The sequence below is a fragment of the Coregonus lavaretus genome, assembly GCF_964263955.1.
Source record: "Coregonus lavaretus genome assembly, chromosome: 6".
NCBI classification, from domain to species: Eukaryota; Metazoa; Chordata; class Actinopteri; order Salmoniformes; family Salmonidae; genus Coregonus; species Coregonus lavaretus.
This window is the reverse complement of record NC_139993.1, coordinates 26,366,715-26,381,857: the sequence shown is the minus strand read 5'-3', so window position 1 is coordinate 26,381,857 and position 15,143 is coordinate 26,366,715. Positions and strand designations below refer to the sequence as shown.

The following is a 15,143-nucleotide window of genomic DNA, read 5'->3' as shown; positions in this document are numbered from 1 at the left end:
ACACATAGATGGAACAACCTTTTCAATATGCAATCAATATACCTAAGAAATGTAATGATCTAGGCCCTAGGGCCTATAGGATTTAGCCTACACTCCTTGGGCAAGCTTGGCCTACACTGGCTGGACTGTTTCCGATAATAACGTAAATCGTCATGTCGCCCTTCCCTTGTCAAGTCAAATCAAATTTTATTGGTCACATACACATATTTAGCAGATATTATTGCGGGTGTAGCGAAATGCTTGTATCCCTTGTAAGAGGAAATATCAAATAACACAGAATAGGATCGCCTCACATACAGTTATTACAATTACTGTAATTAAACCATATCTACATTTGTATCTATTGGACAGGGCTCAAAAGACAAGCATGCGCAGTACAGACAACTTAGATTTAGACTACTTCCTGCTCCGAAAAGCTGACATTTATCGCGATAGAGCCAATTTCGTACGTTGTGTAGACGACGGCCTTGTCTTGGAATGTAACATAATCGCTTTATCTATCAAGAGTGAAATACATATTCGTCTACCACTTTCGGAACATATCACATCAATGGGCTTTCTCTGAAACTGTAGCTATAATGGTCCATGACAGGAGTGAGTAAGCTCATGGTAAGTCGAAGTAGCTAGCTAGCTAACTTATGCTAGCTAGCTAAAGCTTGTTTCGACGATACGATGGTGAGCTAGCTAACTAGCAAACTAGTGGTAGCCAGCTCACTAGCTAGCTAACGTCTGTAGATTCGCTGGCTAGCTACGTTAACGTTATTAGTTTCTCTATGTCAGTTTACTTGTTGTGTGCCTTTCTGGTCAACGGCGCCTTAATAAGAAGTTGTCCGCTAATGTTATCGAACTAACGTTAACATTAGCTAATCTCTTTAGCTCGATACCAAAGATGTGTTCCATCTGTGTCGATACTTGATGGTTTGTAGCTGGCTAACGTTAGCAATCAACATACGCATCCTATTTGTCTAGCTAACGCGCTTATCCAAAAACTACAATAGTAACTAGCCAACTAGTTTGCAGTTAGCCAGCCAGCTAGCTGGTTACTCTAGTTACTTAGCTAGTACGTGGACGGTGCGCTATTTTGTTTAGGTTGATAGCCATCTAAGTTAGCTATCTTGTTTTTTCAGTGTAAGTAACGCGCTAAGCCCAATAAGACCAACTAACGTAGTCAGTTGACGTTATAGCATTATTGACCACAATAAGGTAACTTAGATGGCTAAAATACCACTGATGTTGATGCGAACGCTTTGTTAGTTTAGTTAGCTAGCTAACACGATAGTGATCAGTATGAATTAGTTAGGTAACACTTGTCAATGTGACGTGCATGTCGTGTTATCTAGCTAGGTAACTTAGCTAGTAACTTACTTAGCTAGCTGTCTTGGATTTTAGGTCATTACTTGGTGCCGTGAGATGACTAAACAAACAACAGAGACAGATCCCATGCCTGTCTGTTGCAGCCAAACCCGCCTGTTGATGTGTGAATTGTCGGATGGGGTTCTTGACCAGTTTTAGCCCGGCTAACCTCTCATTGCTGCTTTATTGGCTTATCTGTCTGGTCTTTAGGGCCCATAAACTGGCCGTGTCGCCTAATTACATTGTTTCTGCAGAGGAGCTGCTGAACAAAGCTGCCAAAAATCCTTCTTCCGTTTGTAAACACATCTTCTGACCTGTGTTGCTATTTAAAGTACAGATCTTGTGACAGAGAGACATACTTTTAATGTTGTGTGGCTGGGCAGATGTGATGCAATAATGAATGAAGATTGATGCCAGCTATTCATGATGACATTGACTGTGTGTGTGTGTGTAGGGGATGAGAAGAGCACAGGTGCAGCAGCAGCGTTCACGGCTGTGAGCTCAGTGACTCTATCTGTGGGCTCAGGATGGCGCAGGGAGGCCCTCAGTTAGACTATCACATCCTGCAGGACCTCAAGCAGCGCTTCCCTGAGATCCCAGAGGGAGTAGTGTCCCAGTGCCTTCTGCAGGTAGGCTACAGTAGCCAGACAGCTATGAGCAAACACATAATTGAATGCGTCCCAAATGGCACCCTATTCCCTATAGTGTATTACTTTGGCCAGAACCATATGGGCCCTGGTCAAAAGTAACAGTTAAGCCCTGTTTCCACTGGCACTTAAAATTAGGGCCAAATTCCATTCGAGCTGGCTTGAGGGAAACCCGGCCCAGCGTAGCCCAGTTTCACAACTGGTGCCAGCTAGATTAGAATTCGGGCTGGTGATGCTGTTACTATGCAACCACCAAGCTGATCACTGCTGGATGCAGACACAACGTTAAGCTAGCTCTTCTGGGCTTGTTGCTGCAGTAGTCAGACACGACACAAATTACCACCATAGCTGGATCCTTTATTCATTTTTGCACTACACAAACTTTTTTTATGAGAACAGTCAGCCCTCGAATGCTAGCTAGCTACTTAACATTAGCTAGCAAGAGTTTAAACAAGCTAGCAGGAATTTTAGCTGGCCAGGTCGTATTGAAAGCTAGCTAGCTACATCATATCAAACCTGTCGTCTGGTTAGCTAGCTAGCTAATAGCCAGCTGCAGTCACATAATGGCTGCCTAGCAACATGACATAATTAACGTTGCTCATTTCTGGAGGCAGGGGAAATGCAATTTGAGCTAGCACACCAAGGCCAGCCCAACCTGGGTTGACTTCAAAGTGCCAATGGAAAGGGGCTTTAGTGTACTGCATAGGGAATTAGGGTGCCATTTGGGGCTCACACAGGCTACAAACAATGAATGTCTGTATGCTGCTTCACTGATCTAGGCTTACAAATAGCCTAAATATGAAGTTGAACATTGACAGCTGTTTGTGTGGTTTAGGTAATGATCTGTTATGACCCCAGGAAGTTGGGGTTAGTATGCCTCTGTTTTTCTACTGGAAATCGACAGAGCAGTGACAGCTATAGAACCACAGCACCAGTCTGGGCTCTATCACTGAGCCTCTAATCCCGTCTCTCCTCCAGAACAACAATAACCTGGATATATGCTGCCACCTGCTGGCTCAGGAGAGTAACAGATACCTCTATGGGGAGTTCCACAATCCGGAGGAGGTCCGCCTGAGCCGGAACCACATGCTGCACATCCAGCTAGGGGGCTACCCCCCCTCGGAGGCGGTCAAGGCCAACGGAGGCGGGCACTCCCTGGTGCACAGCTCCAGCGACGGTCACATCGAGCCCCCGCGCGTCGCCTTTCCGGAGCCCCTCTCGGCCCCCGCCACCATAGCCCCCTCGCCGGGGTACAACCCCTTCTTCGACCACGGGGGCCGCACGGCCAGCACCCCCACTCCGCCTCCCATGCAGGGAATGTCCCCTACCTTCTCGCCCATTCCTCGCTACACCATGAACCCCATCACTGTCACTCTGTCCCAGAACCTGCCCAACGCCCCCCAGGCCCTGCAGATCCCCGCCGGTCACTATGGCAACAGTGGCGGTAATGCCCTCTACATCCGGCCCTCCCCCTCCCAGAGCCCCCAGCCCTCCCCCTGGCCCTCATCCGGGCAGCCTGTGTATCAGCCCTCGCCCTACACCACTCCCACCTACCAGTCCCCCTATAGCTCGCCCCAGCACCAACCCCACCAAGTGCAGCCCCAACAGCAGGTGCAGCACCAAGTCCAGCACCAACCCCAGCACCAGCAGACCCATGTCTTCCTGCCCATCAGCCCTCCCACCCTGGCCAGCATGCCCTACCACCACCACCACCAACAACAGCAGCAGCAGCAGCCCATCTACCGGCCGTTCCTGCCCAAGAGCTCCCTGAAGAACCAGATTGAGATCACCCTGGAGGGCCCGCGGCCCCGCAGCAACTCCCCCGTGCACTGCCCCCCGGGACAGACTCTCTACATGGCTACCAGCCCCTCGCCCAGCTCACCCCAGCGAGGCCTCAGCCTGAGTGGAGGGGGCCTTGCCGCCTTCCACCCCGGGGTCTACGTGCACCAGTGTCCCACGCGGCCCCGGCCCACCTCCTCACCCCAGCCAGGCAGCCAGGCAGGCTACACATTTAAAATCAAAGTGTCCCCAGGACAGGCCCAGCAGCAGCAGAGGCCCCCCTCGGGGTCCCCTCCAGTGGCCTCTCCACCTGAGTCTCTGCTCAACATGGTGGACCAGGGGGAGCATCACGCACTGGCCCCGGCACCCATCCTGCCCATCTCGGCCCTGCCCGGTAACATCATCAGCCACATCGCCAACCTCATGCCGCGTCGCTCCAGCTCGGGCTCCGATGACTACGCTTACACCCAGGGTAAGCACGGCATATGAATGGATACGTTTTGTGTGTGCACAGAATCACAGATGTATGCATTCCTGCACATCCACCCGCGTAACCATCCCATCTGTTTGAAGCCCTGTGTTCCCTCCACTGTGTCCCCCAGCTCTCCTGCTGCACCAGAGGGCCCGGATGGAGCGTCTGCTGAAGGAGCTGCTGATGGAGAGGCAGAAGCTAGAGCAGCTGAAGGCGGACGTCAACGACATGGAGTACGACGCCCTCCAGAGACGCTTCAGACGAGTCAACAGCACCAGCCTCATCCCCCGGGTAAGAGGGGGGAGGGGCACAGGGGAGCAGATGTGATTGTGTAGGCACATAAACACACACACATCGGTGAAGTTTAAATGCATAATCACATACACGCATATACACACACTCCTTTGAAGGCATAGTACGTAACTTGGCTTTTTTGCACATACACACACACCAATTGAATGCATAGGCACATAAAAACGTTTGAAGGTATGGGCACACATACAAAAACACACACATTAGCTACATACGTATGTAAAAAAACAACAACAACACAATCTGTGAAATATGTGCATACAAACAGCTTTGATCTTATTCTTAACACGTGGATAGGTTTCTGTAAATCAATGCAGAGTATAGAGTTGTCTCAATGCAGAGTTGTCCAAAAATAAATGGGCTCATCCAACCCACCGGTGTTTGTGCCTGTTCCAGCCTGAAGAGATGACCCGATTGCGCAGTCTGAACAGACAGCTTCAGATTGATATCGACTGCACCCTGAAGGAGACGGATCTGCTGCAGTCTAGAGGTACACACGCACACAGAGAGAAACTCTCACACACAAACAGGCTTTTGAAGATGCAGTGTGTACACACACACACAAATGCCAACAGGCTTTTGAAGATGCTGTGTACAAGAGCGCACATTCAGGTGTCAAACAACAGATGCTGTATGAGTTGTGTCATTTCTACAGGGAAGTTTGATCCGCAAGCCGAGAACAACTTTTATAAGAACATTCAGACCGGTCCGGTGGTACCGCCCAAGCCAGCAAGAAAAGGTGAGAAACATGATATCCTCTATTGTACCACTGTAAACATTGGTAACACTTTATTTAAAAAGGGCAATCTGCGGTCGGTACATACATTTTTGGACTTGATGATATATATACCCTCTGATTCTTGAATAATATAAATTATAAATGCTTCATGATCTTTGTTAAACTTTCTTACCCCATCCAGAACCCAAAATATAAGCTTGTTTTGCTTGTAAGCAACGTAATTGTAAACAACCACTGTATAGCCTCAAAATTGTTAAAAATGTTGGTATCATGGATGGTCAGTCCTTGTGTTTATATCGCTATGAATTTGACCAACAGTGGTGGGGTGTCTGCTTTGTTATTGTTTGAACTGCAGATTGCCCCTGCGGTATAGCTTAGTGCTTTATAACTTGTTTTATGCATGTATGAGCCTTTATAATGTCTTGTATTACATTTGATAAAATGTTACTTGTCTTTGTTTTTTCCTCAAATTCTCTCTGATCACTCCCCTCAGTAGACCAAAGGTGGTAAATAATCGAGTGACCATGGTTTTTGTTGATTACCTTCGTGTTGCAAAGGCTCCCTGTGTGGACATTCTCCAAATGTTTTTGAAAGCATTTCCTTTTCAGAAAGGTCTTTAAAATGGTGCTGTGTATTTGTATGATCGGTGTGTAGTGTAATGACATTAATTTCATTTAGCGCTTGATATTGTACTTATGGGGTAACTCGCCTTATTCACCACTAATTAGTATCACCCTCATTGGTGATATGACAGCCAATTTGCACCAGAAGTCTCACCACCACGCAATAGCAGTGGAGAGATTGTGGCAATTTGATCCTGTAGATGACAGTAGTAGGATAATGGGCCAGGTTATGAATTTAGCCATGACACCAGTGTGAACAGCACCCCTGCGCTTGCCATGAATGCCTATGGGATCCTTGCTGAACACAGATTGAGGCTCTCTGTTGTAACATCCCATCGGAAGGACATATTTTTATTTTTTTCTGTTATGTTTGGTAGTGTGATGATGCTAACAGACCTGAACCGGACACGCAAGTTTTGCAGAGCACGGGAAGCGCCTATTAATTTAGATGAAACCAGTGTGAAAGCAGCGCTCAGAGTAAAATTACACTGGTTCTATTTACAAGGTTTTGTTGCGTGGCTCATGCCCGAGAACACTTGATAAAGTGGCTTGCTGTCTTCTCATGCTGGCAAAAAGCAGTGTAGTGACTAAAAAAACGAATGTTTTCCCGACACCCTGTTTAGCTCCCCTGTAAGACTGTTGTAGGATCTGCTGTGTTTGTTGGTGTGATACTAGGTAGAGCTGGGAATTGCCAAGGACCTCACGAGATGATATTATCACAATACTTGGGTGCCGATACGATATGTATTGCGATTCTATCTGTATTGTGATTTGATATTGCAATTTGATGTTCCAAACATATTGCTCACCATATGTCTGCTGCAGAGAGACAAGGGAGCATGAGAAAACAAGTTTTGGTCAGTTAGGGAAATAAAAGTCATGAAAACATGTTGGCTCACGATTTAAAAAGATTGAGAACAAGCTATAGGATGAAAAATACAGGAGTTTTGGCACAGGAACACCTGACTAGCGCTAGTTTAAACTACGTACTGTAGAAAAAAAGAAATGTTATATATGTGTATATATACAGTGCCTTCGGAATGTATTCAGACCCCTTGACTTTTTCCACATTTTGTTACAGCCTTATTCTAAAATAGATTTATTTTTAAATGGGTATGACGCTACACGCTTGGCACACCTCTATTTGGGGAGTTTCTCCCATTCTTCTCTGCAGATCAATCAATCAATCAATTTTATTTTATATAGCCCTTCGTACATCAGCTAATATCTCGAAGTGCTGTACAGAAACCCAGCCTAAAACCCCAAACAGCTAGTAATGCAGGTGTAGAAGCACGGTGGCTAGGAAAAACTCCCTAGAAAGGCCAAAACCTAGGAAGAAACCTAGAGAGGAACCAGGCTATGAGGGGTGGCCAGTCCTCTTCTGGCTGTGCCGGGTGGAGATTATAACAGAACCATGCTAAGATGTTCAAAAATGTTCATAAGTGACAAGCATGGTCAAATAATAATCAGGAATAAATCTCAGTTGGCTTTTCATAGCCGATCATTAAGAGTTGAAAACAGCAGGTCTGGGACAGGTAGGGGTTTCGTAACCGCAGGCAGAACAGTTGAAACTGGAATAGCAGCAAGGCCAGGCGGACTGGGGACAGCAAGGTGTCAGCATGCCCGGTAGTCCTGACGTATGGTCCTAGGGCTCAGGTTCTCAGAGAGAAAGAGAGAACGAGAGAATTAGAGAGAGCATACTTAAATTCACACAGGACACTGGATAAGACAGGAGAAGTACTCCAGGTATAACCAACTAACCCCAGCCCCCCGTCACATAAACTACTGCAGCATAAATACTGGAGGCTGAGACAGGAGCGGTCCGGAGACACTGTGGCCCCATCCGAAGAAACCCCCGGACAGGGCCAAACAGGAAGGATATAACCCCACCCACTCTGCCAAAGCACAGCCCCCGCACCACTAGAGGGATATCCTCAACCACCAACTTACAATCCTGAGACAAGGCCGAGTATAGCCCACAGAGGTCTCCACCACAGCACAAACCAAGGGGGGGCGCCAACCCAGACAGGAAGATCACGTCAGTAACTCAACCCACTCAAGTGACGCACCCCTCCTAGGGACGGCATGAAAGAGCACCAGCAAGCCAGTGACTCAGCCCCTGTAACAGGGTTAGAGGCAGAGAACCCCAGTGGAGAGAGGGGAACCGGCCTGGCAGAGACAGCAAGGGCTGTTCGTTGCTCCAGAGCCTTTCCGTTCACCTTCACACTCCTGGGCCAGACTACACTCAATCATAAGACCTACTGAAGAGATAAGTCTTCAGTAAAGACTTAAAGGTAGAGACCGAGTCTGCGTCTCTCACATGGGTAGGCAAACTGTTCCATAAAAATGGAGATCTATAGGAGAAAGCCCTGTCTCCCGCTGTTTGCTTAGAAATTTTAGGGACAATTAGGAGGCCTGCGTCTTGTGACCGTAGCGTACGTATTGGTATGTACGGCAGGACCAACTCGGAAAGATAGGTAGGAGCAAGCCCATGTAACGCTTTATAGGTTAACAGTAAAACCTTGAAATCAGCCCTTGCCTTAACAGGAAGCCAGTGTAGGGAAGCTAGCACTGGAGTAAAATGATCAAATTTCTTGGTTCTAGTCAGGATTCTAGCAGCCGTATTTAGCACTAACTGAAGTTTATTTAGTGCTTTATCCGGGTAGCCGGAAAGTAGAGCATTGCAGTAGTCTAACCTAGAAGTAACAAATGCATGGATTAATTTTTCTGCATCATTTTTGGACAGAAAATTTCTGATTTTTGCAATGTTACGTAGATGGAAAAAAGCTGTCCTTGAAACAGTCTTGATATGTTCGTCAAAAGAGAGATCAGGGTCAAGAGTAACGCCGAGGTCCTTCACAGTTTTATTTGAGACGACTTTACAACCATCAAGATGAATTGTCAGATTTAACAGAAGATATCTTTGTTTCTTGGGACCTAGGACAAGCATCTCTGTTTTGTCCGAGTTTAAAAGTAGAAAGTTTTCAGCCATCCACTTCCTTATGTCTGAAACACAGGCTTCTAGCGAGGGCAATTTTGGGGCTTCACCATGTTTCATTGAAATGTACAGCTGTGTGTCATCCGCATAGCAGTGAAAGTTAACATTATGTTTTCAATAACATCCCCAAGAGGTAAAATATATAGTGAAAACAATAGTGGTCCTAAAACGGAACCTTGAGGAACACCGAAATGTACAGTTGATTTGTCGGAGGACAGACCATTCACAGAGACAAACTGATATCTTTCCGACAGGTAAGATCTAAACCAGGCCAGAACTTGTCCGTGTAGACCAATTTGGGTTTCCAGTCTCTCCAAAAGAATGTGGTGATCGATGGTGTCAAAGGCAGCACTAAGGTCTAGTAGCACGAGGACAGATGCAGAGCCTCGGTCTGACGCCATTAAAAGGTCATTTACCACCTTCACAAGTGCAGTCTCAGTGCTATGATGGGGTCTAAAACCAGACTGAAGCATTTCGTATACATTGTTTGTCTTCAGAAAGGCAGTGAGTTGCTGCGCAACAGCTTTTTCTAAAATTTTTGAGAGGAATGGAAGATTCGATATAGGCCGATAGTTTTTTATATTTTCCGGGTCAAGGTTTGGCTTTTTCAAGAGAGGCTTTATCACTGCCACTTTTAGTGAGTTTGGTACACATCCGGTGGATAGAGAGCTGTTTATTATGTTCAACATAGGAGGGCCAAGCACAGGAAGCAGCTCCTTCAGCAGTTTAGTAGGAATAGGATCCAGTATGCAGCTTGAAGGTTTAGAGGCCATGATTATTTTCATCATTGTGTCAAGAGATATAGTACTAAAACACTTAAGTGTCTCTCCCGATCCCAGGCCCTCGCAGAGCTGTGCAGATCCAGGACAGCTAAGCCCTGGAGGAATACGCAGATTCAAAGAGGAGTCCGTAATTTGCTTTCTAATGGTCATGATCTTTTCCTCAAAGAAGTTCATGAATTTATTACTGCTGAAGTGAAAGCCATCCTCTCTTGGGGAATGCTTCATTTTAGTTAGCTTTGCAACAGTATCAAAAAGAAATTTTGGATTGTTCTTATTTTCCTCGATTAAGTTGGAAAAGTAGGATGATCGAGCAGCAGTGAGGGCTCTTCGGTACTGCACGGTACTGTCTTTCCAAGCTAGTCGGAAGACTTCCAGTTTGGTGTGGCGCCATTTCCGTTCCAATTTCCTGGAAGCTTGCTTCAAAGCTCGGGTATTTTCTGTATACCAGGGAGCTAGTTTCTTATGACAAATGTTTTTCGTTTTTAGGGGTGCAACTGCATCTAGGGTATTGCGCAAGGTTAAATTGAGTTCCTCAGTTAAGTGGTTAACTGATTTTTGTCCTCTGACGTCCTTGGGTAGGCAGAAGGAGTCTGGAAGGGCATCAAGGAATTTTTGTGTTGTCTGAGAATTTATAGCACGACTTTTGATGCTCCTTGGTTGGGGTCTGAGCAGATTATTTGTTGCGATTGCAAACGTAATAAAATGGTGGTCCGATAGTCCAGGATTTTGTGGAAAAACATTAAGATCTACAACATTTATTCCATGGGACAAAACTAGGTCCAGAGTATGACTGTGGCAGTGAGTAGGTCCAGAGACATGTTGGACAAAACCCACTGAGTCGATGATGGCTCCGAAAGACTTTTGGAGTGGGTCTGTGGACTTCTCCATGTGAATATTAAAATCACCAAAAATTAGAATATGATCTGCTATGACTACAAGGTCTGATAGGAATTCAGGAAACTCAGAGAGGAATGCTGTATATGGCCCAGGAGGCCTGTAAACAGTAGCTATAAAAAGTGATTGAGTAGGCTGCATAGATTTCATGACTAGAAGCTCAAAAGACGAAAACGGCTTTTTTTTTTGTAAATTGAAATTTGCTATCGTAAATGTTAGCAACACCTCCGCCTTTGCGGGATGCACGGGGAATATGGTCACTAGTGTAACCAGGAGGTGAGGCCTCATTTAACACAGCAAATTCATCAGGCTTAAGCCATGTTTCAGTCAGGCCAATCACATCAAGATTATGATCAGTGATTAGTTCATTGACTATGACTGCTTTTGAAGTGAGGGATCTAACATTAAGTAACCCTATTTTGAGATGTGAGGTATCACGATCTATTTCAATAATGGCAGGAATGGAGGAGGTCTTTATCCTAATAAGATTGCTAGGGCGAACACCGTCATGTTTAGTTTTGCCCAACCTAGGTCGAGGCACAGACACAGTCTCAATGGGTATGGCTGAGCTGACTACACTGACTGTGCTATTGGCAGACTCCACTAAGCTGGCAGGTTGGCTAACAGCCTGCTGCCTGGCCTGCACCCTATTTCACTGTGGGGCTAGAGGAGTTAGAGCCCTATCTATGTTGGTAGATAAGATGAGAGCACCCCTCCAGCTAGGATGGAGTCCGTCACTCCTTAGCAGGTCAGGCTTGGTCCTGTTTGTGGGTGAGTCCCAGAAAGAGGGCCAATTATCTACAAATTCTATCTTTTGGGAGGGGCAGAAAACAGTTTTCAACCAGCGATTGAGTGCTGAGACTGCTGTAGAGCTCGTCACTCCCCCTAACTGGGAGATCCTCTCAAGCTCTGTCAGGTTGGATGGGGTGCATTGCTGCACAGCTATTTTCTGGTCTCTCCAGAGATGTTCGATCCGGTTCAAGTCTGGGCTCTGGCTGCCACCACCATGCTTCACCGTAGGGATGGTGCCAGGTTCCTCCAGACGTGACGCTTGGCATTCAGGCCAAAGCGATCAATCTTGGTTTCATCAGACCAGAGAATCTTGTTTCTCATGGTCTGAGAGTCCTTTAGATGCCTTTTGGCAAACTCCAAGCCGGCTGTCATGTGCCTTTTACTGAGGAGTGGCTTCCGTCTGGCCACTACCATAAAGGCCTGATTGGTGGAGTGCTGCAGAGATGGTTGTCCTTCTGGAAGGTTCTCCCATCTCCACAGAGGAACACCTACCTGACCAAGGCCCTTCTCCCCCGATTGCTCAGTTTGGCTGGGTGGCCAGCTCTAGGAAGAGTCTTGGTGGTTCCAAACTTCTTCCATTTAAGAATGATGGAGGCCACTGTGTTCTTGGGGATCTTCAATGCTGCAGACATTTTTTGGTACCCTTCCCCAGATCTGTGCCTCGACACAATCCTGTCTCGGAGCTCTACGGACAATTCCTTCGACCTCATGGCTTGGTTTTTGCTCTGACATGCTCTGTCAACTGTGGGACCTTATATAGACAGGTGTGTGCCTTTCCAAGTCATGTCCAATCAATTGAATTTACCACAGGTGGACAAGTTGTAAAAACATCTCAAGGATAATCAATGGAAACAGTCTCATAGCAAAGGGTCTGAATACTTCTTACACTACCAGTCAAAGTTTGGACACCTACTCATTTAATGGTTTTTCTTTATTTTTACTATTTTTTACATTGTAGAATAATAGTGAAAACATCAACTATGAAATAACACATATGGAATCATGTAGTAACCAAAAAAGTGTTAAAGAAACCAAAATATATTTTATATATGAGTCTTCAAATAGCCACCCTTTGCCTTGATGACAGCTTTGCACACTCTTGGCATTCTCTCAACCAGCTTCATGAGGTAGTCACCTGGAATGCATTTCAATTAACAGGTGTGCCTTGTTAAATGACGTAAATGTAAATGTTAAAAGTTAATTTGTGGAATTTCTTTCCTTCTTAATGGGTTTGAGCCAATCAAGGTAGGAGGGGTATACAGAAGATAGCCCTATATGGTAAAAGACCAAGTCCATATTATGGCAAGAACAGCTCCAATAAGCAAAGAGAAATGACAGTCCATCATTACTTTAAGACATGAAGGTCAGTCAATCCGGATCATTTCAAGAACTTTGAAAATGTCTTCAAGTTCAGTCGCAAAAACCATCAAGCGCTATGATGAAACTGGCTCTCATGAGGACCGCCACAGGAATGGAAGACCCAGAGTTACCTCTCCTGCAGAGGATAAGTTAATTAGAGTTACCAGCCTCAGAAATTGCAGCCCAAATAAATGCTTCACAGAGTTCCAGTCACAGACACGTCTCAACATCAACTGTTCAGAGGGGACTGTGTGAATCAGGCCTTCATGGTTGAATTGCTGCAAAGAAACCACTACTAAAGGACCCCAATAAGAAGAAGAGATCTGCTTGGGCCAAGAAACACAAGCAATGGACATTAGACCGGTGGAAATTTGTCCTTTGGTCTGGAGTCAAATTGGAGATTTTTGGTTCCAACCGCTGTGTCTTTGTGAGACGCGGTGTGGGTGAACGGATGATCTCCGCATGTGTATTTCCCACCTTTAAAGCATGGAGGAGGTGGTGTTATGGTGTGGGGGTGCTTTGCTGGTGACACTGTCTTTTGATTTAATTAGAATTCAAGGCACACTTAACCAGCATGGCTACCACAGCATTCTGCAGCGATACGCCATTCCATCTGGTTTGGGTTTAGTGGGACTATCATTTGTTTTTCAACAGGACAATGACCCAACACACCTCCAGGCTGTGTAAGGGCTATTTTACCAAGAAGGAGAGCGATGGAGTGCAGCATCAGATGACCTGGCGTCCACAATCCCCCGACCTCAACCCAATTTGAGATGGTTTGGGATGAGTCGGACGGCAGAGTGAAGGAAAAGTAGCCAAGAAGTGCTCAGCATATGTGGGAACTCCTTCAAGACTGTTGGAAATTAGTTTAACACATTTTTGGTTACTACATGTGTTATTTCATAGTTTTGATGTCTTCACTATTATTCTACAATGTAGAAAATAGTAAAAATAAAGAAAAACCCTTGAATGAGTAGGTGTGTCCAAACTTTGACTGGTACTTTATGTAAATAAGGTATTTCTGTTTATTTTTAATAAATTCGCAACAATTAAAAAAAAAAACTGTTTTCTCTTTGTAATTATGGGATATTGTGTGTGTGTGGGGGGGGGGACATTTTAATCAATTTTAGAATAAGGCTGTAACGTAACAACATTTGGAAAAAGCCAAAGGGTCTGAATATTTTCCGAAGGCACTGTATATATGTTGTGTGTTAGTGACGCTAAGCCTGTATGCGTCTTTCTCTCCCAGAGGGGGAGCGGAACCCCAAGCCTGCGGTCGCAGGGCCCCAGAGGGACGAGGACTTTGAGGGAGCCCAGTGGAGCTGTGAAGAATGCACCTTCCTCAACCACCCTGCACTCAACCGCTGTGAACAGTGCGAGATGCCGCGCTACACCTGAACCTTGCCCAGCCCACACCAATCCTGTCCCGGACAGTAGTCGTCCCCTCCCCCCTTTACTTCTTCTTCCTGTAAACTCCTCTGCCCATGTTTGTGTGATGACCCTCCTTCCCTGTCAATCTATATATAAGCCCCTCCCACCTGCTGAGGAAGAGTCACTCCCCCATCCCCACTCCTTTTGTCTCTTTAGAGGAACCCACCCATGCACTTTGACCCTTGTTTCCATTGGAGGAAAACATTTTCACAAGAGAGGACAGCAGGAGACTTTTCCCATGTCAACCCAAAAGGGAGGGACTAGCTGTACGGAGAGTGGACAGTGGGTGTGGCTACAGAACAGCCAATGGAGCGTTGTTTTTATTATACGGAGGAGGAAGAGGCGGCGTGGTTTACCCAGTGAACATTCCGTTGCAGAATGAATGAGATTGCCCTGTTTACACGACTGAGCCCCTTCCCAACCCCCACCGACGGGCAGACGTTCATTCCCCTATAAATGACCAGGGCTGCACTCTGACAGTGGGACAATGCAATGGCTAAAAGAAAGGGTCTGATGAACTAATCCTAATGTAGACTATACACTGTATCGGCTCTGTGCCAAGAGCTCCTTCTTTCATCAAATGAAGAACACTAAAGAGACTTGCATATGAATATATTCCTGGTACTTTTATGCATATTATGCCCACACTGTATTCCGTGTTAAAAATGTCGATTTCCCTGTGCAAATGCCTCAAGTTGCTGTACTTAATAAAAGAGCTGATTCTATGTGACTGATGCTTACACCTGGAATATATTTCCTGTAGCTTTGAGTGTCTTTTTAGTGGCATTTCATTTAATGCACTACTGCTTGCTTTGACTTGGTTGTCCCCTCTCGCAAATGAAAATCACACACACTTCTCTTTTTCATTACCTGTTTTATTGTGTTAGTTTACTAACTAATAGGCATCAGCCACACAGCAGCAGCAATCCATACTCATTCACTCTCAGCACACACACCTCGCT

The 15,143-nt window shown here is 45.9% G+C and overlaps 1 protein-coding gene across 1 annotated transcript; it reads left to right on the top strand.

Moving 5' to 3' along the window:
- The first annotated feature begins 405 nt into the window (after window positions 1-405).
- On the top strand, window positions 406-14,934 carry tab3 (TGF-beta activated kinase 1 (MAP3K7) binding protein 3). The gene is made up of 7 exons (XM_084163342.1): window positions 406-609; window positions 1,808-1,982; window positions 2,979-4,251; window positions 4,382-4,542; window positions 4,960-5,053; window positions 5,219-5,302; window positions 14,000-14,934. The coding sequence occupies exons 2-7, from the start codon at window positions 1,881-1,883 to the stop codon at window positions 14,146-14,148; spliced, it is 1,863 nt and encodes a 620-aa protein (XP_084019468.1). The 5' UTR covers window positions 406-609; window positions 1,808-1,880; the 3' UTR covers window positions 14,149-14,934.
- The last annotated feature ends 209 nt before the right edge of the window (window positions 14,935-15,143 follow it).